Raw genomic sequence first — 26,894 nt, 5'->3', positions numbered from 1 at the left:
GATAGCATTTGTTGTGGGTGTGCTTCATCTGAGATGCACCAATATTTCGTTTATATCTTCCGTGCTTCTCAGGCTAAGAGGATGAAAGAGAATTTTTGTGTCTCGTCTAATTCTTGAAATTAAAAACTCTATGGATGCCCAAGGGAGGGATACGTGTCTTCATATCACTATATTAAAGTGCTACAGATGTTGCTATACTTGTGCTATACTTGCTCCTCTGTTGTAGTGTTAAACTTAAGTCATTAGCACCATCTCAGCACAGGTCATGGATAATACAACCACAGTGCGACTGTATTGCTTTTGGTTCAGCAGTAATTTGTTCAATGCCAGCTTTGGAAGTGGATGCCTAATGTCTCGGCTTACTTCTCTCTAAATGTCTTAATAAGCTCCTGCTTCTAGCATAAATTCTGCTAAGTGGTAGGATAAATGTTGATCTGGTTGTGATGGGCAAATTGCTGTCTGTAGCCAGTTGAATTATACCTAGGAATTAAAAAAGAAGGATGTATTCTTTACAAACTAACTTGCATTTCATTTTGTCAATGTCAAATGTCAGTAAATTTTCCCTCGTGTTAAAATTAAGTTTGCAACTCCCTCATTTTTAGTGATGTAAGCACCTCCCTGCAGTCCGTTTAGTGAGATACCTAGAGTATTTCAATCCTATTTTCAATTGTAATATTTTTGTGGGCCCTCACGTGTTAGACAGCAACCTATATACTGAAAGTAGGCTGAAGATAATAAATAAGTTCTGGTTCACTGACAATTGGTGTGATTGTGAGTAAATGTGGTGACTCTTAATTAGACTTCAAAATAGGATCTTATCAAGAAAGCAGGTGTAAACCTTTTAATGTGTGTAAATTAGCTGTATTAGTATCTCATTCAAAAGTACCAAAAATATTTGGGCTTGGTGTATATATACGCTAATCTGATATATTTCAAAACTAATGGCAGCTTTCAAAATGATTAATCAAATGCTTATCAATTTCTTGCAGCAATGTTGAAGAAGACTCAGCTACAAATGGTGGAAGTCTTGATACTAGAGGTATACTGGTATTTTTAAATGTGGAAAGAACTGCTCTTTGCTTCAGCAGAACTGTGCAAGACATTTAGAAATAAGATGATGTTTCTGCGTTTCTATTTAGCAGGCATTTCTTATACATGCAAGGTCAAATATAGCATGTATGTTTTTCTCATTTTTCATAGAGGTTTATCTTGGTTTCATTTCAAAAGAGATCAGTAGCAGCTTTACATTACGCAGCAAATAGTTTTAAGTAATCTCAAATATAGCATGATACTAGTTTCTGTTGAGTTCTGTGGAACACTGGGAGTGGAGGTTAACTGAAATACTGGGATATAAATGTTTAGAAAACCTGAGCAGGAACCTATGACCACATTTTTTTTTTAAAAAAAAACGTTTTTTAAGCCTTCTGAAATAATTTATTGAACTACTGATCTGAAACTGAAAGATGTTTTGCTTGTTAACATCCTATTTGCCAAGTGTCAGTTGCCTAAATTTTTAAGGTGCCTATCTGTAAGCATTATTTTACTTTTTACTGCTCAGATGTTCTTAACAAAGTCTTATCATTTCAGTGGATGATAATACTATTTGTTATTTTAATTGACTTTTAATTCCTCGTGTGTTTCACTTTTTGATTAGGTTGAAGATCCGGGTTGCTTTTGGGTTACTTTAAAAGGAAGTGGGCCTTATGTAGCCAATGACATAGAATATATAAACATGAATGCTGAAATGAATCAGTTCTATAACAAATCTGGTCGAGATGCAGATGAAATAAAACCACTAATGTTAGAAGAAGGCCAGGTAAAATCATTGTTTTATTATGCACACAGTGACGGGACAAGGGATAATGGGTGCAAGTTGAAACCCAGGCAGTTCCACCTCCATGTGAGGAAGAACTTCTTCACTGTGAGGGTGACAGAGCCCTGGACCAGGCTGCCCAGAGAGGCTGTGGAGTCTCCTCTGGAGATCTTCAAACCCGCCTAGATGCCACCTTGTGCCACGTGCTCTGGGTGTCCCTGCTTGAGCAGGGAGGTTAGACTAGATGATTTCTAGAGGTCCCTTCCAACCTCAGCCATTCTGTGGTTCTGTGAGAGCAATTGCATTATGTACAAGAAATAATTGGCATTTCCATTGGTTTGGTAGTGAAGTATCCTGGATATGTGTTAATCTTTTTTTTTGAATATTGGCATGTAGTAAGGTAGAGAATGGCTTTCATGTAGCTATGAAACTTGCATTTAAGCATGTATAATGTATATCAGTCACAATGTTTGCAGATTTGAAAAAAAAAAAAAAAAAAAAAGTCTGTATAATAAAAAGTACATTCTTGCCTCTGGCAGGGGGGAAAAAAACAGGATAAAAAGCTGTATTTACAAGAAGTTACTGTCTTGGGGTTTTTTTTTTTTTTTCCTTTCAGATTTGTGTGGTTTTTAGCAAGGAACTAAAATGCTGGTGTAGAGCAATTATTAAGTCAATCATGTCCTGCACAGATTATTATCTAGTGGAATGTTTTCTTGTGGATTATGCCAAATATATCTACGTTAAATCAAAAGAGTAAGTGTTAGTCGTTTTTTTGATTCTGTCACTGTAATATATTTCTTCGTAATGTGCACAAAGTTTAGCTGACTTGGTTCAATTAAGGTATGGGTTGGGTCTATAAAAGACTGTTAGGTGTGTGATGGGCTGTTGTCTGGGTGGATGAAAATTCTTTGCTCTGCACTTTCCTATTGCAGTTTTTTCCTTGACAAACAAAATAAGGAGGCTGAGAAAATGGCAATTTATGTGCAAAATGTACGATTGCCTGTTACATTGTTTAGATATGTTTCTCTTTCTTATTAAGAGATTATAAACTACTGAAATTAAGAATGATAACCAGTGAAGATCACTGGCAAAAAATATGGAGATGAGGCTTTCAGTTGCTGAACATCTTTATGGCATCCACATATGGCAATGTTTTGTTGTTGTTTTTCAAATTCAATTTGTTAGCTTGTTTACTTTATTAAGTGCTTACAGTCTGACTTGGCATGATGCCAAAAGATGAGTTTTCCTTTTTCTGTTTCTGAATAAAGCAGTATGGAACCTACTGTTTCTAGACTCTTGAAATAAAACAGACAAGCCTGTTTCAGTTCTCAGTTTCAGATAGAGTTGATGTGTTTAAGATACACAGCTTTGAGTACTATTAGTTTGAATAATTGTCTTTCACAGTATTCATAAAATGAAGAAGGCTTATCTTAAGGAAAAGAAAAACTTATGAGTTAAATGATGGTTAGTACTGGATGTCCTTTTATGAAAGAGCAGCTTGACATTGCTGTGAGTTTAAAAGTGTGTTTTGATAGAGGAAGTTTATTGCTTTATTTACTGCTTAAAATGAAATGCAGATCTTAAAAACATGTTATATACGGTATCTTGCTGTTTGTTAAAAACCTCCCAGCAAACTGAGTCAAGAGATAATTACTTATCAATGAACATTTAACTGATAGCTTCACCAAGAGTGGTGTTTTTAGGAAAACAAATACAAATGAAGGAAGATGATTGTTTTAATACACTTATAGATCTTACTGAAATCTGGTTTCTCACTTGGAAGCAAGAATTTCCAAATGGTGTATGCGATATCAACATGATAGTGTGAGGGCTAAATATCATGAAAAGACAAAAATGTTGAGAATAAGTATCAGAAAACTTCCCAGCAAATGGAAAGTTACTGATATCCAGAGCAAAAGTATTCACTGATTGCTGCTGGTAGTACCTCTCTTGGAGAGAAGAAAAGAACAATGGTTTCAGGAAGTGCTCCAGTAGGAGCCAAAACCCTGCAAGAACAGGGTAATGGATAATGGAAAGAGGTGCATGAGGGATGTGACAAGAGTGAAATTTGCTCTGTAGAATGATGTTATTTCTGCTTTGTTTTTAAGCATTCGAATTGCAGAGGACAAATTTATGCAAATTCCATATAGAGCAAAGCAATGTGGACTGTATCGCACAAAGCCGGTGACTTTACATATCAACTTTTGTGAAGATACTGCAAAAATAATGTAAGTAGAGTTTAAGATAAAGTGTGCTATAATCATAAATCTTTTAGTTGCGATCTTTTATTCTGTTGCAGAATTTTCTTAGGCTTTGTTTTAGGAAGAATAAGAGATCCAATTTGGGAAACATGTTCTATTTCAGATGGTTGGTTCATTAACAAAACAAGCCCCACTTTGAAAAAACTGGATGAGCTTTCCTCAGTACCTGACTGGAGGGTCCCAGGATCTTTTAATGTTGATGGTTAGAATCATGTAACATTTTATAATTATATGATGCTCATTCTTGTGCCAGCAGTGTTGTTTAACATATTTCTTCTTTTCCTTTCCTTAGGATACTAAGAGGAACAATTTAGCCTTTATTTTGTTGAATCAAAACATTCCTAATTTTTGCCTCTGTAGTGCTTTTCTTCTTTCTTGTAATTGTTTTTCTATCACTTTTACAACTTGGTGAAATTTGAATTACTATTTTCCTGAACATGGGTGACTGGAACTGCTTGTGCAATTCAGAACTCTTCATAAAGGTCTGATATTATCTAGAAGTCTGAGAAGGGATCTGTCATCTTCCCCGTAGCTAAAATAATCGGTTACTAAAAGAAGTAGGAGGTTATGTTCAGCTTTCCATTTTTCTTCCTTTTTCTTCATGTTTTTAATGCATTCTTTCTTTCAAAACAAACAAGTATCTGTTCAATTGACATGGAGTCAAAGAAGTTTATAAACCTTCCAATTTATATTCCAGTTTCATCATCTCATGAATTTTGACTTTTTTTTAAACAAGTTGATATTTGCTGTTTCAGAATTTTGATATGCACCTTGTCTCCTTATTCCAGTTCGATTGCAGTAAGTTAATTAAGGATTGTGCAAGTTGTTTAATTCCTTATTGACTTGGGCTTTAGCATTGAGTGGTGTGAGCCTTTTAATGTTTATTTAGACACCGGAAAATTTTGACAAGCTTCTGTCAGTTTTCTTGTCCTTGCTCTGACATCTGGCTGAACTGATATCTAGCACAATATTAGCACATGAGTTTCTTTATCAGTCCATCCTTTTGTGCTATTTTTGCATGTAGGGGTTGTATTGTGTGTGGGGGCAGGGAGGATAGTAATTCTACTTGAGTTCTGCAATTGATTCCCCCCCCCACCACCACCACCAAATTGCTCAATGTAACATAGTAAAAATATGCGGGGAATAAAACAGGGCTCGATTAGAGTTGATTTTTAGTGATAAACTATGAGCGTGATTATAAAGACTTAACTTACACAATAAGTGATAAGTCTGCTGATACTGTTCTACTGCATGCAGTCTTTAAGACTTCTTACCATTTTGAGACAAATCATTTCTAATATGTGTCAATTTTCATAATACCATTTTAATTGTTGATGTTTTGGGGTAACTGGTTATGTTTATTACGTTTATTTTCTTAGACCAGCTAAAAGATGGGATTGTGCTGCTGCTCAATATTTTCAAAGCCTTCTCAAAGGTAAATAAAATATCCTCTCAGAATCATAATTGCCACTTTTCCTGCCAGAGCACTAGGTACTTGGCTTTATGTATTTGATTAATCGTCACAACATTCATGAGTATACAAATTAAAAATGAAGAGTAATGTACCCGTAATTTTTTTTCTTTTTTTTGATTGACTAAGCCAAAATTATGAATAGTCAGTCATCAGCTATGAACGAGTACAGACCTTCAGTGTGGTGGGCTTCCACACCATGGAAAGTTCAGTAGTTGGATAGATGGTGTCTGATTTGGGTGTTTCAGCCTGAATAATGTAGCACTGATTATACCACTGCTTTGGAGAGTGGGGCTTTTTTGTGCCTTAACCTCGACCTTTGATTCAGCATTACAGCCCTCTTAGCTATCTGCTTTTGTTGTTTAATCTTTTTATAGAAATGGGAGGGTCTGCCTTACCAGCTTAACCCTTCAGGTGTGTAACTTGATCATAGATATGTTGTTTAATAGATTGTACTTCAACTACATATTTAGTGAACTAGAACTACGTGTTTTCCAGTCTGTTCTTGTCCTTTTCCACATTTGATGTTTCAGTAATTCATCCAGTCTTTCTCATATCTAGCCTTTATTCTGGTATGAGATAGCTCTTAGTCTTTTTATAAAAAGACTTTTATACTAAAAGTGTCTTTCATCTTCTTAATAATGAGCTTCTAGCTGGAAAAAAACACCTGTTTTTTCTTATATGGAGTTTGTTCTACTTGTGAGTAAGCAGGTCATTGAATGGTAGAGGATGAATGTGAAAGTAATAAGGAGTCTTTACGTTGATAATGTTGCATACTGACTGGAACATAGTGCTTTTCATGATTTATACTATTTCTTCACACATCTTAATTATTACAGGTAATTATAAAAGTAAAGGTTAGAAGGGAGAAAGGGTAACATGAAACTTAATTTCAGAGATATCCCGAGACCCAACTGTTAAGAAATAATATAAACTTTTTTTTATTGGTACCTCATTAACATATGCTGAAGAACATTTCAGAATTTCCTCACAAGCATGATTTAATAGGAAAATTTACTGTTCAAATACACAGCATAACCCAAGTATATACAAATATGTCTTCTGTAAAGAAGAACAAATTTTGTATTTGGAAATCATACATTTTTATCAAAGATTATCTGAGGATAAAAAGTAAACTAAAACTTTTAATGTAGAAGTGAGTCTAGTTTGTGTTCTTGTTTTTTTTTATTGCTTTGTTAGACTCCTACTTCCTTAAAAAGTACTATATTTGTGCTAGTTTATCTTCAAAGAATTATGTTATTTAATTTTTTGTCGTAAAATTTTTGTCACAAGCAAAAATACTAATAATTTGGTAAGAGCTTAATATTTTCCTTGTTTTTGTGCTTTTTGTTACTACATTTAGCAACTACTGAAATCAAAGCCCAGTTATGTGCTGTCGAAGGTAACAAATTTGATGTTCTACTTTATGTGACAATAAAAAATGAAAAGGTAAGAATTTTTTTTTCGATCTACAGCACCTCACTATATAAAATAAAAAATTCTGGTGAAGTTAAGACCAAAGAAGAATTACTTCTAAATGAATATTTTTAATTTCTGTCAGGTACAATAGCAGCTAAATCATTTACTTAATAAAGGTTTGGCTTTGTGTTGGCATTGCTCTTAACCTTCTATACCTGTACCTGTTTTTAAGCACTGGAGTCTTTTTTTTTATTTTATTATTACTTTTTGTTTTTGTTGTTAGTGAAATACTGTCTGGAGAGTTTAAAGAAAGTTTTACAATTTTAACATTGAATTAGTCTACACCTCACATTAATATGTCACTTTAAAAATATGCAGTAATTCAAATGAAGAGCTATTGTGAATTATTTTTGCACAGCTTGTGTGGTGTCTTTCTCATTTTTATATTATGCAATTGTCTTAATGAAACATCTTTAAATATTCCACACTCTTTCTCTACATAAGACTGTGTCCTTTGGAAAAACTTGGCCCACATAAAACGAGTAACTTGACATAGAGCAACTACAGCAGAGATTTAACAAATGACTTGAGCAGTTCCTCAGTATATTTCAGTTAATTTCTTTAAACATAGCTTCTGAATTGAGATATATCAAGGCTTTTAATACTGAAACTGTGCAGACTGTGCTATAGACAATAACTTTGAAGGTACGTACTAATTCTAATCTCTGATCAGTTTAGAATCCCAAATGGCAGTAGTGTCATTGATCTTGCTTGAGTCGACAGGTTTTAGAGTTTAGGTATAGCAACACTTCGTCCTGATTTTTTTTCTGTTTTTACACTTATGCGGAATGAAAAAGATTTAAATTAGCTTGACTTCTTAAAAGTTTTAATTTTTTTAAGGGGTCACAGAAAGAGTTAATGAAATATAGAATTTCAGTGAGAAGAAGCTAAAGTTGCTTTAGAGAAGATGCATAAAGACAGTACTTCATTTTTTATTCTTCAGAAAGCATTCGCAGGCACCTTTTCAGTCTTGTTATTCAAAACTTCAAATACATCCTAAAAATGTATGTGATATAAGTTTATTGCCTGTAGATACTAGATAAGAAATATCTTCTTTTGTAGGTATGTGTTAATGATGATCTAGTCTCAAAGAATTTTGCTCATTTTGAAGAAAGTAAAGAGATTGCAGAGTGTCCTGCAAATGATGAAGAGAGCGAGACATCGTTAAATGCCAAGTATCCTCTTCCACTGAAAATTACTCATCCTTCACTTGCTTTCAACCCAGTACTATTTCAGGAGGAGGTAGCCAAGAACGTTGAAACAGGTGAGTAGCCTGTATATCAGGAAGTCATATATGCAATGTGTCATATATGTTTAATTGGATATATTGAACCTCGGCCTGGTGTCGTGGTTTGAGTCCAACAATTGGATAAAATGGTTTCCCCTTAACAAAAGATATTTATATATCAGAAGAGCAGTCAAATAATCAGATGAAGGAATAGTGTAATGTAGGAAAGCTAAGGATGAATTGATGTAAGCATTTGTTGATATGCCTAATATTATTAGATGTTGTTATTAAAATCACTCAGCTTTGATAAATAGTAGGTTGTTTTTTTTGAGTTTGGAGGGTTTGATTTGAATAGAGGTGCTTTTAAAACTATAAGTTGCTTATTGATTCATTTTTTTAAAAAAAAATGCAACTTTTCTGGTTTGATAAATATTTTAGTTGTCTGCTCAGTTATCTTTTAGAACTGTAAAGCTAACTATGTTTTTTGAGTAGAAAATTGCAAGAAGCTTGATGACAAAACAGGAGCAGCCCACTGTAAATAATACTGGAATGTTGGTTCTGTATGTGCTCAGATAGCTTAAACTCACACACTTACTTTCTTCCTAGGTCATACTGTCTCCAGTTCCTTTCCTTTCAAGAAAGGACTGAATAATCACCAAATGTCAAGCAGAGATCTAAATGGAAGCACCGAATCTGTAAGTATTATATTTCAGATTATATTATCAAAGTTGGATAATGACTACTGTAGTCATCTGTCTTGTTCCTCTGTGTAACCTAGGTGTCTGGGACTGCATGAATTCCTAGTGTATTTCAGAATTTTCTAGTGCACTTTCTTTAATTACAGAGGATAAAAATGCACTACGCCTTTCAAGAGTTACCCCTTCTTATCCAGTCCTTTCTTTATAATTTTATGAAGATGGTAGCTACCATATTAGGATTTTCAATTATTTGAATATATAGTGAGGTAATTTTGTAATGTTTTCCTGTAAGCAGATTAGTCCTTACATTATATTTTGGTAAATGCTCCTGGAGTCTCTTATTTGCCATGTCTTACAGCACATAAGTTTGGATGTTTAATCTTTTAATACTGGTGTATCCAGTTTTTCTCAAAGATCTTGTGGGCTGTCCTATGTCCTCTTCTGCAAAAGATTTAAAGGAAAGATTTGCCTTTTTTGATAGCAGCGGTACTAGCTCTTTCCTCAGCAACGAGGAAAAGATGTTTTACAGAAATTAATTTCTAGCTCTGCTGAGAATTGGGAGATGGCAACTGTTTTTGAAATTACCCTGGAATATCAAAAGATTTTGAAGACAGTCATGGTGAAAATGAATTATTACTGGAGCAGAGCAAGATTCCTGTTACACCCTTCCAAAAAGAGCTAGCGGAATTACCTTTTAAGGTACTTGGCGGATGCAGGTCTTTCTGCTCAAGTTGTACTTAATCAAGTTGCACCTATTTGATTGTTTGTGCTGTGTGATGAATGAAAGTAAATCCTCTTTTCCGTAACTAAAGATCTTTGAGGTGGTTGGGGGTTTAATACTTGCTTGTTTCCTTGAGGAGTTGCTCTGTCATGCAGCTTAATTCCATGAGCATTTACTTTGTAAATATGCATGTGGATGTCATTGCTGGATTTCAGAACAGGTTAACTTGTTCTATTTTTCTTGAGTTTGTGGTGTGCAAGCTTTTTTGTTTTTCTTTTGTTTTAAAGATACACTATATGTGTAAGAACTAATTAGTATATGTTCATACTGTAAGTCGTGCTGTTTTGGCTCCTCATTTACAGCAGTAGCCAGAGATATGGTCATAAACTGATTTTAACTTCGTGTGGGTAGTGGTCTTATATTGTTCTTGATTCTTAATAAAGATTTTACAACTTCCATGGAACAAATTAGACTTTTTTACCTGAAGATTTTCGTTCAAATTTTTGTTATAATCAAGCTTGCAGTTTTGTACAAAGAGATATCTAAATAGTTAGAGAATCCTGCAGTATGGTAAGAAATCCAGTTTAAACTCTGTACTTAACCTTTTTTCAAAAATGTTGGTCTTGAGGAGTATTTCAGTGTTTAAGTATTTGTTTGTATTTTTTTGTTAGATTGTCAAAGGAATGCCAGGTTTGCCTTTTGACGAAAACACAGCTATTCATGTTCACACAGACATGAATATGGTTCACACGGACAGGTATGGTTCGATGTGTAGAATATTTAAAATAGCAATGTAAGCAAATTTGCAGAAGCTGTAGTATGTTTTTGGTTATTGTTCTGAGGAAGAGGGGAATTTGAAATTGCAGACGTTCATCCATACTACACCAAAAATAACAATTCCTTCCTTTAATAAAAAAAAAAAAAGTCTAAAAAGCGTATTTTTAGGAAGTACTACCCTGTCTATTAAACATGTTGAGTTGCTCCTGTTGATTCTAGGCTTAAGCTATAATGTTTTCTAACATAAGGAAATGAGAGCATGAATTGATTTGTGCCATCGTTCGTTGCCCTGTGACATCTGACAGTTGAGTGAATTCTTGGGTGAGAAGATTTTGAAATACTAGTGGTATTAATCATTTATATTTTACTCTTTCATTTATATTGTTTCTCATGTCTGGACACTTCAGACTTCTGCAGTTCTTAAATTCTAATCCTCTGAAGACTCACCTCATTAAAGATGACCAACAGGTATTATACACATTAACTTTCATTTAATTTGTGCTATTAGACTGGTCGATTATTTTCTTTCTGTCTTGATGCTGTAGTTGAGAGCTAACTGCACACAGAACATACAATACATTCTTTTGAGAAGTCTGAGGCGTTGTTGTGTTATCACAGTCTTTAAATCTTTTTGAGAGAAAAGGATGCTAATTTGACATGCCAATTTCTTCAAAATACAAGAAATGCTATTGTGTCAATGTATACACTAAAATCTTTTTATTATGTATTGCCCTTAAAACTGTCTTCTGCTTGTCATACAGTTTCAGAATTTTCAAAATGTTAGTGCAGAAGGAAAGTTTGTTTTTCTTAGCAACAAAATTGAGCCATCTACAATTCTGGAAACAGCACCACTTTTTGATGAACTGAAAAAGGTAATACTAGTCTTTATAATTACACTGAATAAGGATAGTATTGTGTATCGTGCCCCAACATAGGTCTCGGATAACTCATCATTGTGGTAGTATGTGATCTTGAGTGTTTAGGAAGCTGTTTATATAACTGAATAATTAAAGAACTTTAGAAGGATTAGTTAGATTTTGGTACAGTTTCCCTTCTGGTAGATCAGCTACTGTCACACATCATAGGATTTGAATCTAATTTTAGTTTGTTAATTTTCATGGATGCTAAGGATGTTTATGAAAGTAGATCAACAGTCTAGAACATGCTTATTGTTTATCTTGTTTGTAAGTATTAACATTTAAATACCTCCTTTTCATGTGCAACTCTCCTTCTCTTTTTGTAGAACTTATTCGGAAAAACTTTTTAGGCCCTAACTTCACAGAATCTTATTGTTGGCCACCAATAGCTCGGGGATGTGATGTACTTGCCATCTCACATCAGGGAAATGATCCTCTGTTATATATTCCACCACTTCTTACGTTTTTGCAATCAGAAAGTTGCTACAAATCCTTGCCAAATAGGAGTGGAGTATGTATATATTAAAGAATGGTATCAGGTTTTCTGCTTTACAGTGCAGATGTAGAAGTACATGGTTAGAAAAGTCATCCAAAAAAGGCTGAATGTTTCATCCTAGACAGTCTTTGTATAGCTCTATAATGTTTAGCAGTTGATATACAAAATCCACTGCTTAAAGGGTTACAAACCGCATGAATCTGGAGGTCTAAAGCTCAGTTATCAAGTAATGTCTTAGAAGCGATTAATGTCATCACTCAGATATTCCATGAAGTTTTGTTCTCAAGGTGATAGTCTGTCCTCATTAAATTCAAATTTGTAATAACTGTTCAAAACAGCTGTTTAAAACATCTTTTAGCTGTTCCAAATATATGAATTTCTTCTGTAACTTTCATCAGATCATAGAAACATAGAATCATTGAGCCTGGAAGTGACCTCTGGAAATTCTCATACAACCTTAATAAAATAAGACACTGCAATTTCTATGTTCAAATTATTTTTGGACACTTTACTTATTGGTGCTTTATGCATCCTTCCTTATGTTTTCAGGTATCCTGACCTATGATTCCTTGCATCTAAAATATCTGCATTTAGGATATATTACAGTACTAAAAGCTTCAGTTTTAAAGTATTAAAACTCCTGTTTTGCCTATTTTATTTGCCTTAAATACTGACATAGCATGACTTAAGATTCTCGACTGTTGTCTAATACTGTATAAAATTGTCTGTGCATGAATGTAGCCACTGGCATTAATTGTATGTCCTGGATGGAAGAAGGCGCAACTTGTGTTTGAATTATTGAAAATATACAGCAGATTTTCCAGACCACTTCATCCCATGTTGATAATAGTTGGGCAAAAAAAAGAAGAAGCTAGGGACGTTAGAATTCATCGAGAATGTAAGAAACTTTTTTATATTTTCAGTTTTTTACTTAAATATTTTTGAAAACTGTATGGGTTGTCTTTTTTTAGGAAATGGTGAAAGAAGCATTTAGTAGTTTGTAGGTCTTTTATTCTATAAATTGATAGTTCTGTGTATTTGACGCTAATTTTGTATGGAGTTCTAGTAATGCTATTTAACTGTAAATGTTATTAAGCTAGTCTCTATGCTGTTCTGCCTCTGAATCTTAGCACCTGTACCCTCGATATTTTTGTTTTAAGCTCCATGACTATTAGTCTTGAGTCGGATTAATTTTAGAGATATGCTAAAGATAATGCTGAAGTAGGATTAATCCTGGCATTCATTGGTTTTGAACCAGATTTTGTAATAGCTTTGGTTGGTGTGTAAGTATCCATTCCTAACAAGGAAATGTATGTACACAAACAAACCCCCATGTATGTGAGGGTGTTCAGAAATTTATTGATAATTATTTGGGAGACTGGTCTGATGCTGCTTTACAGCACACAAACTGAATGCAGTTCTGCGCTATCCTTCGTACAAAAGGAAAAGAGAAGGTAAAAGGATGCTGAAAGAGGAAATGATTTAAAAGGAGATAATAGTTCACTGAAGACAACTGCATAAATTAGTAATCCTATATTCTTAGAAGCTGTTTTTATGACAGTTTCCTCCTTTTACTGCAGTATGCTTATTACAGTAACTTCCAAATAACTTGTGTATTTAACTGTAGTAGCATGAGGAGAATATAGTGAAGAGGTAGCATAAAGAGGCCAAGAAAAAAGCTATTGACTTGTCCTACTAAATCTTCATTTATTAAAAACATGTTATTTACTTTGGCTGTTCTTATGTGGACTTTCTGTTAAACCTTGACCAGCTCAGCTCTGAGATCAGATATGTTGCTCAGGGCTTTAATTGATCAGGTCTGGAAAATCTCTGAGGGTGGAGATGCACTAGAAAACCAAAATACTTACCAACAACACGTCAGACAATTGGGTCAGAGTGTATCTGCATATATGCACATGCACACGCGTGCGTGTGTATTTTTTAAACACCCCATGTGTGTACAGGTACACATATGTTTGAGTATATAAATAATCAAGATAATGCATCAGAAATGTGGATATGCCCTTTTTAATAAATGAGTATGGTTTGTTGCATTTTTCTGTGTTCTTTCAAGTTATGAGTTAAGAACATAACAATTTTTCTTCTAACATGTAGGTGAAGTTATCGTGACTACACCATACAGCCTCTTGAGACTGTTTGAACATCACAGTTTATTATTTCTTAGACTTTGCCATCTTATTTTTGATGAGATTGAGGTACTGTTCTCTGAAGCTAGTGAACAGGTAAATGGGCTCTACATTCAGATGGTGATGTGCTCTTTCTGTTCCGTGCCCGTAACAGTCTTAAAGGTGCAGGAAGATACTCAGAGAAACAACCCTTCTCAACTCCATTGCAGAGTATAAGTTGGGAAGAGAGTTATAAAACTAGTGTTTTTTTTTTTTTTTTAATTAGAAAACTAAGTTCTAGCAGAGTGAAATCCAGAGGTATGTGATTTGTTTATTTAATGGAATTAATTGCTCTGTTTTGTCCTGTTTCATGCTTCGATGGCTGCCTTTGACCTCCTAGGTCTGTTTTCACCTTGTTTGATCAGACAGTGTCCATTATGGTAATATATTTGCTGGGATAGAATAAAAGGATAGGAAAAAAAGTCCTTCTCTCTTTTGATAGGTTTTTACCATACTAGATTATTATAAGAAAACTATAACTATAGAAGAACGTCTGTATTCACCACATCAGATTGTTGCTGTTGGAACTTGTTGGAATAAACATATAACAGAATTACTGAAGGAATTCATGAATGATCCTTATATTGTAATAACTTCTATGGAGGAAGCTTCCATATATGGAAATGTCCAACAGGTAGGAGTTTGGGAATGCTGCAGCTGTTACATATTAACATATCTTACAGTTCAAGTGCTGATTAAGTTCATAATGCAAGTCTGCCGGTTGGTTGGTTTGCATTAAGTTTGATAATGCTGAACTCTGTTCATAATGCAGAACTCTGTTCAGATTTGTATCGGCTTGAGCTGATTCTTAGAAAACCCGTATAATATTAGTTGCTCAATGAATGGAAGGTCTTTTAATTTGGTTTGCAGAACCAAATTTGGTTTGCTATTTCATTATTAGTGAAAAGAGGTTTGGTTTTGGTGTGAAGCACTTTAAGTGGTATAGTTTGCAACAAAAAAAATATATTGGAGCATGTTTGGAGTCGTTAACTGTGAATGGTAGAACAAAAAGTAAGTTATTCCAAGACAGTGCTTGAAAATTTTGTGGCTCATTTTATGGCTCTGTGAAGCTTGTGCTGTGCAACGTGGAACCTTTTTTGTGGAAATGTTAGATCAAAGTCAAAAATGTTATTTCTCACTTAATTTCCAGGTAATATGCCTTAGTCCATAAGAATAGCACAAAATGTTGTAACTGTGACTTCTGTTATTTGTGTCATAAATTGGAACTTAAAATGTTGGGAAATCTGTATGACTTGAAGCATTGCACAGGCCTGAAAAAAATACCGGTCTTGTGATAAGTTGAATTTGTTGTTCGACAAGATTGAAAGATGTTAGCGTTTTAATGCGTCACTCATTAGCAGAGTATTTCAGACAGTGTGGGGTTTCTTTGCGTGTGTGTTTTTGGGGTGTTATTTTGGAATGATACTTGAAAACGTCAAGCTTGCATTGGTAGATTTTGATTTAAAAATAAATGAAAAAGATTGTTGGCAACTTTAACAGTTTTATTTAGGTGCTTAAATATGGGAGTTGGTTATGTTAAGTGAATATATGCTTTTGGAAACCATTCTAAATTGATGTCCTTTCTAAGAAGTGTATCTTAGCTAGCAAAAGAGCTAGGGTGTTTTTTATTTAGGTGATATTCTATAACAATGTGTAGTGCTTAGTAAAAAGAAGAATTACGTAGCAAAATCGGGTAATTACATGAGTTATCAGTCTTGTGCTTGTACTGACTTCTAGGTTGTGCAGCTTTGCTTGAACAGTGAGAGGATTGCCGTGTTGCTCAGAATACTGGATTTAACACCTAAGCATGTTGAAAAGACGCTCATATTCACTAGCACAACAAGTGAAACAGAAATGGTTCATCAGGTAACAGTTTACAGAGCTACATGCTATTTAAAATGTTAACATGACAAGTTAAATATCTTGGTCTCTATGAAGAAAGGGCTATGCATCTAGAAGGTGGCTATTTCTCTCTGTTAAGAGGTCCCAACGCCACCTTTTTGCCAGCTCTAGAAAAGCTTAGCTATGTAGGCATGTCCTACATGGAAAGCACCTGTTACTGAGTATATAACCAATACCTGACTGTTAAATGGAAACTTTTGATTTGGATCAAGGTGACTTTTTCTTTGTAAAAATTCTGATAGTGTGAGGATGTGTGCTTTTGTGTGTGGGGGGGGCGGTTTAACTGTTTAAAGAAGTGATTTGGGGAAAAAAAACAAGCCATGACGTTATGAAATGTTGTTCTGTTGCCTTTCTACTTTCGGAAGACTAAACTTGTAGAAGGCTATTGCCCTCATTTGCCCTCATAATTAAGCCAGGTTTGAAGTCCTGAGGATTTGAGAGGATAGCATGCTTGGTAGAAGTTTTCTTAGAAACTGACAGAAAATTTCTTCAAAAATTTTCCCAATAAATACTTTCCCATAGAACTTATTCTTAATTGGATTGTGTACTAAGTATTTAAGAGAGGAAGATTAAGGACTTGTCACTGCCCTTAGTCTTTCTGCAATGAACGATGGATAGTAATAGAGAATAGAAAGTAGCACAGAGAATAGAATAGAAAGAATAGGATACTAATAGAGAATAGAGATAAATCTTTGCTGCACTTAATTGGCTCTTTCCTGGTTCTCTGAAGGTATGAAGCAAGAATCATGTACAGTCTGATTTGGTGGTTAAGCAGGAAATGGGGAGCAGTGCTGTTAAGCCTGGACAGCGAGGTGTGTGCTAAGTGGGGCAGGCTGTGAGGATATTAAAATTAAAATCTCAAGAAATCTTGGAGATGGCTTCAAGGATGAGAGATTGAAAGGATGTATGGCTAACTGCTCAGGTGTAATAGGAATAGATGGTCAGAGATGCTGAAAAATGGGAATATATTGATTTAAAAATGCTGTAGTATATCATTAAGGATGCTTATAGTGTCAGTGTTAATGTATCTGGAATAAGTGTTAATTTAGTTCATTAGGCACTTGAGTTTTTAATGTACCCAGTGCTTTTGTATTTCACTTCTGATTTATGAGCCTTGAACTTGACAGAGGTGTAGAGCCTTTTGATGTAGGAAACGAATAAGTTTATTCTTAAGTAGATTTCACACAAACAACCTAAGAATTGCATAACCTCTTTATTGGCTCTCCTTTTATAGTAACTAGGGGCAGCTAGAGGCTAACAAGACATACTAAAACTAGAAGTATTAGAGCAGTTATTGTAGTATGTTAATGACACTTTCTTTTATCATCAGGCACTGAGAAGCAATTCGGTATTTTCTGTGGAAATACATAAAGAAAAAGAGTTTAGTTTTGAATATGCTTTACAGCACTGGAGTTCTGGCACTCGTGTTGTGTTAGGTGAGTATTTTCTGTTTTGTTATCAGTTTGCAATTGCTGCTTCTTGGTGAATTACTTTGTACCAGCTTATTTAGCTGTTGCAATCTTCAGAAAGTGTTAGGGAAAAGTCTGTTTTGTCAAATGTTAGCAGATGAGGTTCATCTGCTTCATTGAATTTATACTTGAATTTGACTTATTCCTAGCTAAATAATTACCAAGTAGTTTGCAGTAGCTATTTCTGGTTTTGTCTTGATACTGATTCAAGATACAGGATTACACAGGAGGAGACTAATGTATATTCCTGTATATCTGTATATCATGTATATCTGCCATAGGGCTATGAAATTTGACTGAAGAAACGTAATACTTTATGTGAGTGTATTTTAAAAAGATCTTTTTGTTGTTGTTCTTATAGCAATGAATGGGTAAAAGGAGACAGGTGTGACAAATATGATGTAATACTTAAGATAATTGTAGTACTACTTAAATACATTGTATGTATGAAACATGTTTTTAGTCTTAACAGATGACTGCATGCAGTCTTTGGGAATTACGGATGCAACTTGTGTGATACATTTCAGTTTTCCTTCTTCTCCAAGAATCTTTGGTCAACGACTACAGAACATGTCTGACAACTTCCATAATGTGATAGAGAAGGTTTGATCAAATCATGAGCAAGTTAATACTAACATTTGATACTTATGCAGCGGATAAGCAAATTTTGTGGGTTTTTTGTTTTTTTTTTTTGTTTGTTTGTTTGTTTGTTTGTTTGTTTTTAGGGTTCTTGTGTAGATCAGGAGCATACAAAGGCAAGGTCAGTCTTATTCTTGACAGAAAATGATGCTTGCCGTGCTCTTGGGGTCCTGCGCTATTTGGAGCGTGCTGAAACTGAAATCCCACGAGAACTTTATGATTTTACTGCCAGGGTGCTAGAAGCTGAAGAAGAGAAGAAGTTTGCAAGGCCACTTTGCACCTATCTTAAAACACTTGGGATTTGCAAGTAAGGAAATAATGCCTTGTTCTGGAAGTATGGGTATTGGGAAAACTTACTTCCTCTGAATTATTACTAGTATTTGATACTTGATCAGTTTTCCTGTGGAATACTCTCATTTGGGTCAGATTTTGCTCGTGGTTCGTTCTTTGCTGCTTTGCTTGTGCCATTTTTTATATACTTCTATAAAAACAAAAAACAAAACATTTTTCTGGAGATTAGTATGTAGCCTGGTGCCGTAATTGGTCCTAACACTTATTCAGATATACTTCAGCAAGCTTCAAGGCATCGATTGATTGTTACTCTAGGCATAGCTTCAAGCCACTGATAGATTATTATTCCAGGCATGGTTTCACTTGGCTGGTACATGCCTTTTCTCCCCTGTCCTCTCCTGTCCCTCAGAGGTGGGCAGGTAGATGGTAACTTATCTATGAGCTGTGTACAAATGGGCCATAAGTTGTGCCTGACAGAGGAAGCTAACATGTCAAGTATGGCTTCAGGGAAGATATTGTTAACGAGGAATGAAAAAAGTTAATTTTTAGTGTTTGTTTTTGTCTAAATTAAGGTGACATGTTTATTACAAACTTCACTCATTAAGATAGGCAGACAAAACCATCAAAACTATCTCCTTCAGTCATTGTTACTGTTCAGTAATCAATTTCTGTCCCATTTGGGACTCATGCAAACTTCTAGTTGTTAAAGTGTTTCAAATTGCATCAAAATATCTTACCACTGAAAATAAAGGGTTCTCTTCTAAACTGTTTTTTCTCCTAATATGTAGGAATAGGAGGGTGTGTGCAGATCGTCATCATATTAATGTACAAACAGATATGCCAGATAAAATTATACCAACGCTTGGGTGTGTGACAGTAAGTTATTAGTATTCATCTTGTTTTCAGGTACAGAGAACAGATCATAGGTAGCTATATTTGGCATGTTAATATTTTTCCTTTTAGATCTCACTAATATTGTATTATTTATCTCTGGGATGTTTTTCTTTTTTTTCTTTTTTTTTTTTTCTCTCCATCTTGGACTGGCAGGGGTTGCAGCATAAATAAGCAGTATAAAATATTTTCCTTATTACTTCTTACTAGGAGCTGAAAACGTTTTGCTGGTGATAAAGTTGCACTCTGACTATCTTCTGCCTTAATAATGAAGATTTTTCTAGCCTAGCTTTCTGTGGGCAGGAGACACATGTTCCATTTATTCCCTCATGTAAACTGAGACCATTGACCAAAATTAACAAAGGTTAGCAAGTTCCTATAGATTTTCATGATTAAAATACATTGCACAAGAGACGAGAATTAACATTCTAAAGGGGGAGAAGTTTATTTGGGAAAAAATGCATATTTTTTAGAAGTAAGGATTGAAAGACCTAGGTGATACTGAATATGGCAATTAACCTCAGAAATCAAATCATTTGGTCTCCCCCCCCCATTTTTTTTCCCTAATATATTCTGTGTTGCAGGTAGTGCCTCTCCATATTATAAATGCAACAAACTACTTTGGTCGCATAATAGATAAACAAAAGGACCAATATGCGATTCTTGCTGAAGAAATCAATGATTATTTTAAGAAACCAAGTAATAAGGTCTCTGTTGAAAAGGTGGAGAGGCTAGCATTATATGGATTGTATGAAGAAGCACTTTTTCACAGGTAAAAATGTTCAATTTTTTTTGACTTGTTTAATACAAAATAACTTGGTATTTAAGAAAGAAATTTCGAAGTATCCATATGGAAGCTAGAGTGAATAAGTGCATATGTGCATACATGCATTTCTATGTAATTTTATAATTGTAATGTTTTAATATGAAATACACTTTGTTTTGCTTACTGTGAAAATTACATTTCTGAAAGATTGAAAAAAGTAGATTAAAAAAGCTTTTTTACAATTGATGTTATAAATAATTTATTTTTTCCTCCTCATGAAGGGTTCAGGTAGTAGAGTTTTCCCCAAAAGAGGAAGAAAAATTCTTTAATGTTACAATTAAATACATAGATGAAGGCAGAATAAGTCAAGTTGAGAGCCATCAATTGCTTCAGTTACCTGCAAGATTTCAGTGTCTGCCACCTCAGGCTGTGGAATTCATAGTTTGTAGCGTGAAGCCCATTGATAATGAAATTGAATGGAACCCAAGGGTAATGTTAATCTTTTTTTCTTCCTCCTCCTTCCCCCCCATTTCCTTTTTTGTTTTGTTTTTTTCTTTGTTTTTTGGGTCAGTTTTCTTGGTTTCTTATCTCTTATGAAAAAACAGTTATCAAAGTGTAAACTTAGTTTTCAGTTTTCATTGCTTATTAATGCTACCAACAGATAGGCCCAGATAATTTGAAGTTAATTTTCTAGATTTTTATGCCTACAAAATAATGAAGTGAGATTATAGGATTTTTCTTCCTAATGATTTAATAAATGATATATTAGTCACACAACCATTCATATTTTCTTCAAATTGAAACTAAACTATGATCTTTAATACTCTGCCTTATCAGCTTCTTTGTCAGTAGGCAACTTTGGGCATTTCAGGAAGTGATGCTTGAGTCAGTACTGTTCAAGTGATAAATTTCATACTGTTTCTTTGGGAAAAGTCAGAGAAGGCAGAAAACATTTTTCCTTGTTTCTTCAGAAGTTACTCCAAGTGGAGGAAGAGCGCATATGGCCTTCCAAAATAAGTTATTGGTAGTCTTGAGTCTTTGGGGGGATATTCTCTGTGAAAGAATCTGTTTAAGTATCTTTCTGTTAAGGAAGCTCCTTCCTCAAGGAGAATACTGTTCGAATCTGTTAATACTTGGAGCATTTCATCAGTCAATTAAAAAATAATAATAATTTACTGAATACTCTTATCATTAACTTTAATGAAACAAGGTTCAGATCTTAAAATAACGGCAAAATTATTGTTGCACTTCTAAAACAGACTGAAAATTGTTTTTCTCTAGGTTACTAGCCACATTTATCACAAAATTAAAGGAAATCCCCATGAGGCAAAAATAGTGCTTACTTTGGGAAATACAGTTTGGGTTGAACCAATGGTAAGTATAAAATTATGGCATTAGGAGTTTAGATTAAAAAAATTAAAATATATAATTTCTTCTTTTCTTACTACTTATTTACTGTTTTGTTCTGCCCAGCATCTGCATAACACTACTTATCAATATTAATTTTTGAGTGGACAAAGTTTGTGATTGAGTGTATCTCGAACTGCAGAGTTGAATTTGAACCAGTAACAGTAGCAGATTAATTCATGATGTCATTCAGAGTATTCCAAAAACAGTTAATAACAAAAAATGTGTTTTGGAAATGGTGCCTTCCCCTCCTTCCCCTCACACATATGAGGATATGTTTCACATAAATGAATGGGATGTGTTTAATGTTTAATTTGAAGAACAGCCTAGAGGTGGTGAGAGACAGTCTATGAACTATTGTCTTCATGTATCATGTCCTGCAATTCAAGGTCCGGGTTACCAGGCTTTCAAATTTGAAGACGTCTGTCAATGAATACAATGTTCGATCTGAGATTTTGTCCATGGGGCTAGGAACAGACAATCCGGAACACATAGAACAACTTCAGAAGTTGTGCAGACGTGTGAAAGTACCAACTCATGAGAAGAACCTGGAGACTTTGTAAGTGTCTACAATTATTCTACAATCATACCCTTTTTAAAGCATGTATTTTAGTACAGGAAAAAAAATCATTGAATTACATATTTAGAAATGTAAATATTACTGAATATTAATATCAACTTTTCATTTAGACACAAAAATAATGGTACTTGTGATGTCTGCTTTTCTCTATGTTCTTTAGCGACAAAACTAGCCTTTGAGATAGGTAGTTTTGAGTTTGAACTCACTTTCTATTGTCTTTTTTAAGACCAGTTAGGTCTCTTTGGGTGCTTATCAGTCATTACATAACTCCAATAAAGTGCATGGTTTTTGTATGTACAATTGAGGTATTCAAGCTAAAAAAAAAAATTTAGTTAGAATTTCCAAATATGACTAGGAATACTTTAACTATTAAATGCATTTAAAACTTTTCTTTTAAAAGTATGCTTTTATGTCCAAAAGATTAAAGGAGGAAATGGCCAGTCCACAAAGTGTGTCCAGCTTGGAGAATATACAAGAAAACTCGATTGAAAGCTGTAGCTCTTCCAAAGTGACTATGGAGAATCATTCATATGGTAAATGTATTTTCTTTTACTGAGGAGGATTTGGGTGTTCTTCAGTAAAGAAACTTCAGAAAAATAATAGAGAAGTCTTTAATATTTAAAAAGGATGAAATTGCTCTGCCCTTAGCTTAAAAGGGGGATAGGTTATGTTATATCACCAATGTTTGACAGAATTCAGTTAAATACTCTCTACAGTCTCTTTCATTACTGAAAAAGAGCTTCAAAAGCACATAATTACATAGACTCTAACTCCTTTGCAATGTTGTATATCACTTTCAGACTGAAATGTAGCAATTAAAAGAATTTAAATGCTACCTATCAATTAAGTCTCAGACTGGCAAAACTTTTCCTGACAGAATAACATAATGGAAGGCATGAGTTGTTTTGTTTTAAATACCAAGTATAATAGAAATACCAAGTATAATAGTCACTTTTTAGTTAAATTTTTCAGACAACTTAGTAACTTTATGAAATAAGGTAGAATGGGGAGTACCCAGAATAATTACAAGTATATGCTTGCACTACTACTCTTGATGCTTACAAGTTATTTTTATCTACTATGATATTCTGAAACTGTCTGGTTTCTACAGTAGAGATAAGAAACAAAAAATATTTATTTATTTTCAGACAGCGTAGCAGAAATTAAGGAAGCAGAAGATTCTACCCTTCATCAGCGTAAATGGTACAAAAATTCAGAACGAGTAATTACTAAGTTTTTACTTTACCTTTTTGACCTATTTCTGTTTATTTCCATTTTTATTATACTTATCTTCCTATCTCTGAATATTGATACTTAATGACATGAAGTGTTCTTTTGTGTCTATCCGAGTTGTGATTTTCTTAAAAGAACAAAAAATCTGGTTTTATTTTGAAAGGGAGTGCTTGCAACATGGAATTATGATCCATTTTCTTTTTGTAATGTGGATCAAATAAATGTAGATTTGCAACTGTTGAAGATGCCTTTCAGAAAGAAAATGTAAGGTGGTTTGTGGATAAGGCAATCTGGGGAGTGTACAGTAGAAAGGAGTGCTAAGTGTTTTTCCTTTCTAGGCCAGACTGTTTGTCTTTATGAATATGCTGAAGGATATCTTACTTGCAGTTTGTAGGAAAGCTGGCACACAGTGGATTGTCGAACGTTCTTAAATTTCTTGCAGACTTTGGGAGCAGACAGAGCTGCTCTTGGATGGCTTTTTTTTCTGTTCTACCTATTATACTAGCTATGGATGATTAACATTTTTTTGTGCGTGTACTTGAATATTCATGTTGTATTTTAGCCTATTGAGAAAGTTCTTGGGGATAGGGGGAGGAAACAAAACAAAAAGGGTAATTGAAGATTGAATGTGCATTTATCTCCTTCTGCAGCTTTGCTGCCACATGGAGCAGAGTCTTTACCAGTAGTAAAGACCAGTAGTAACTTAAATTGAGGTGTGGCTCATCAGTTAGTTTTCTGAGGGCTTGCATGGGACTCAAGGTATCATAAGAGAAGCAGCTTGAATGAACTGCTGTCACATTCTTCTCATAATGGGGTTTATCTTCTGTCAGTTACAATATTTTAGAGTTGGGGAGAAATTTGAGATTAAACAGCAGTTGAGTATGCAGTTGAAAACCTTGTTGAGAAATGTGTGTCTGGCTTTTTAAAAAGTTTGCTCCCTTTTTAGAGGTTGGTCTTGTTACCATTACCTTTTCCATTGTCATTTCAAGATTAGACTATGGTAATATACTAAAATGAGGCAATATACTTAGAGTTTATGGATGCTCTGTGTTTTTTCTCACTTTAGTTAATAGATGTGCTCTTCCAAAGACTGAGACTGTAGTGCCTTTGTGGCAAGTTTGGCTGTCAGAATATCATGTGCTTTTCTGACATTGTACAGTGCAAAATTATTATGTCTGAGTACTTAATTCAAATGCTCAAGCTCAGTGGCTTGTCCCAGCTTACTGGGAGAGTTATGATTGTATTCAGGAGAACCTGTCTAGAAAGTAAATGAGTTTTGTTTTGGCTTAAGTTGTGTTTAATTTTGTTTATTTTAGCTTTTATCCAGAAATAAAATGGTTTCAAAATGAAGAGACTGTTACAGTGAAAGTTAAAATAGCAAGTATATCAGACTATAAATGCGAGTTCTCTAAAGAGAAGGTGGTTTTCAGGTAGGTTTAAGAAATACGAGTTCAATAAGCATTGAATTTGACTGTCAGCTTTTATTTAACTCTTTAATTTTTTTTTTTTTTTGATGACGTAGTGCTTGTTCAGGAGACAGATCTTATTTGGCTGACCTGGAACTGCAACAGCATATACTTGCAGAAAAATCTGCGTGTGTGATTAAGGATAAAGAGGCTGTTATTGTCCTTGCCAAAGAAGAGAGCGAGCTGTGGTGCAAGCTGCTGAAAAACAAGGTGAAATGAAAATGAATTTGGAAATTATTGAATATCCTGAACTTACTCATTATGAGGCACAGTTAATATTTCAAACGATGTTTTTGTTAATAGAATCCTCATGTGTCTTTTGATTTTGAACACTGGGAAGATTTTGAGGATGAAGGCCCATTTCCGACTGGTAAGAAATGAACCAAATGTTGGTGTTCATCATGCTTAAAATAAGCATACTAATTTTGTTTTGCATAGACTTTATCTGAAATACTCAGTTATTTCAGATATGTGGCAGTCCTAGCTGATTAACTGAAGTCTTCTGAAAGCAAAAGAAGGTATCTCAATTACATGGCTACATATAGGAAGGAATTTTTCTTTTAGAGAAGCATGTACAAAAAAAAATTGATCAAGTAGTTCATAGTGTTTTGGTCTGGTTTGTAGTTTACACAAGTCTATAGTGCATTTTTACATTTCTGCATATTATTTGTTGTGAAACTATTGATATTCTCACTTTATAATGTTATATTTCTGTCCTTACTTGTAGGTATTAAAAAATTGCATTATATTAATGTGGTAACAGAATGCATGGACTCTTCAGAAGACAGTGGAACAGAAAGTGATGATTAATTTGGAGATAAATTTCTTTCCTGTGTTAAGATCAATGCCTCAAAATACCATTTCTGTTCTATGAGAACTTCCAGTCAAGTTTGTAGAACTAATTACACAGGTTTCAGAACTGCCCTTAGTTAGGTAGGAGATAAATAGTAAATGAAGTTCTTGCCATTTGGCTTTCAAAATCTGAAGAAATGTTTCACAGAACAACACTATGTATATTTTTCAATGCCTTCACCTTAAAATACCATTTATTGATGGTGTGCATATATGTAAATGTGTGACTTCCAAACAGTAAAAATAAATGCAAACATTAAACTTAGTTTCTGAAGCATTTGTTTTGTTTGTACTTACAGAGCTTTTACTTTACTTACTTGAATGAATTTGCGGTATTAGCAATGGTTACGCTTTTTCTTTCCTTTTTAGATAAATTCTGGTGACCAATTGTTTCTGCTATGTCCCTTTCATGCTTACAATGTCACTTCTGTTAGTGATCATCACATTTGTCAGTTCTGCATCAAGGTGTCTCTTCAAGTGTTGATGCGGCCCGGTTTTTGTTACTTGGAGATGCATTGACGTGGTGCAAAATGCTGAACCCTGGAGCTTTCATGGAATGAGCACTGTGGAGGATTCAGTGTTCATCTCGGTGCCTTCACTTTTTGTGAATGCTCTTGCTTAAGTCATTCCATCTCAATTTATCTAAACCTCTTTTCTTATCTAGATAATTCTCATCTGACTAGCCCTGTCATATATCATCATCAGGACATTATGCTTTGCTGTTAGATTTGTACTCATCAAGAATATTTTATGGTGAATTTAAAAGCCATTCATAATACATGAACCTGGTATCAATCTCTCTGCATCCATAGATCTCAGTGCATTTTACAGTCCTCCCAACATAGTGATTTAGAATAGAAGTTTAAACTTGTCTTTTTAACAAGAGTGGGTGTACTTGTTTGGAAAGGATTATTCTTTCAAGAAATGCTGCATTTCTTTACTCGAAGAATGGGTGCAATATGTAGTAGTATGTTTGTGATGTTTTATATTTTTTGTAGTGTTCATAAATAAAGATTTTCTGTTCTTTGTGGGTATTTAAGAATATTGCTGATGCTGGTGGAAAACTGCAGTGCAATAGAAAAGCTTGCAATAGGTATTAATGTGTAGTTAAAGATTAATATTCACTACTGTGATCCTGATTATAGCTTTGCTTAATTATAATCTTCACTTGGGTATAGATATTTGCAAAGTTTAAATTGCTTTAGAAGTACTTTAATGGAAATTAACTAGATTTTGATCATGTTGTACCCTGTCATGCAAACTGAGAGCTGACCAGCATTGAATGACCAGCTTAAAAACTCTAGTGGAGCAGGATGTTTTCATGCCATGCGCATTTTGCCCTTCTTTGATT

The 26,894-nt window shown here is 34.3% G+C and overlaps 1 protein-coding gene across 1 annotated transcript; it reads left to right on the top strand.

Moving 5' to 3' along the window:
• The first annotated feature begins 994 nt into the window (after positions 1 to 994).
• Positions 995 to 25,574, top strand: TDRD12 (tudor domain containing 12). The gene is made up of 28 exons (XM_088536472.1): positions 995 to 1,039; positions 1,655 to 1,816; positions 2,430 to 2,566; positions 3,922 to 4,041; positions 5,454 to 5,509; positions 6,909 to 6,994; positions 8,087 to 8,288; positions 8,859 to 8,947; positions 11,216 to 11,319; positions 11,690 to 11,876; positions 12,603 to 12,759; positions 13,977 to 14,104; positions 14,490 to 14,681; positions 15,785 to 15,913; positions 17,280 to 17,385; positions 17,882 to 18,021; positions 18,144 to 18,364; positions 19,137 to 19,228; positions 19,828 to 20,011; positions 20,287 to 20,494; positions 21,287 to 21,379; positions 21,802 to 21,971; positions 22,413 to 22,525; positions 23,141 to 23,195; positions 24,542 to 24,655; positions 24,748 to 24,901; positions 24,995 to 25,061; positions 25,419 to 25,574. The coding sequence occupies exons 1-28, from the start codon at positions 1,016 to 1,018 to the stop codon at positions 25,499 to 25,501; spliced, it is 3,573 nt and encodes a 1,190-aa protein (XP_088392598.1). The 5' UTR covers positions 995 to 1,015; the 3' UTR covers positions 25,502 to 25,574.
• Positions 25,575 to 26,894: the final 1,320 nt, after the last annotated feature.

The sequence above is a fragment of the Tinamus guttatus genome, unplaced genomic scaffold, assembly GCF_059628265.1.
Source record: "Tinamus guttatus ecotype Peru unplaced genomic scaffold, ASM5962826v1 Tinamus_guttatus_pri_ptg000674l, whole genome shotgun sequence".
Classification (NCBI taxonomy): domain Eukaryota; kingdom Metazoa; phylum Chordata; class Aves; order Tinamiformes; family Tinamidae; genus Tinamus; species Tinamus guttatus.
Note: the sequence above shows the minus strand (reverse complement) of the source record. Positions and strands in the feature narration are given on the sequence as shown.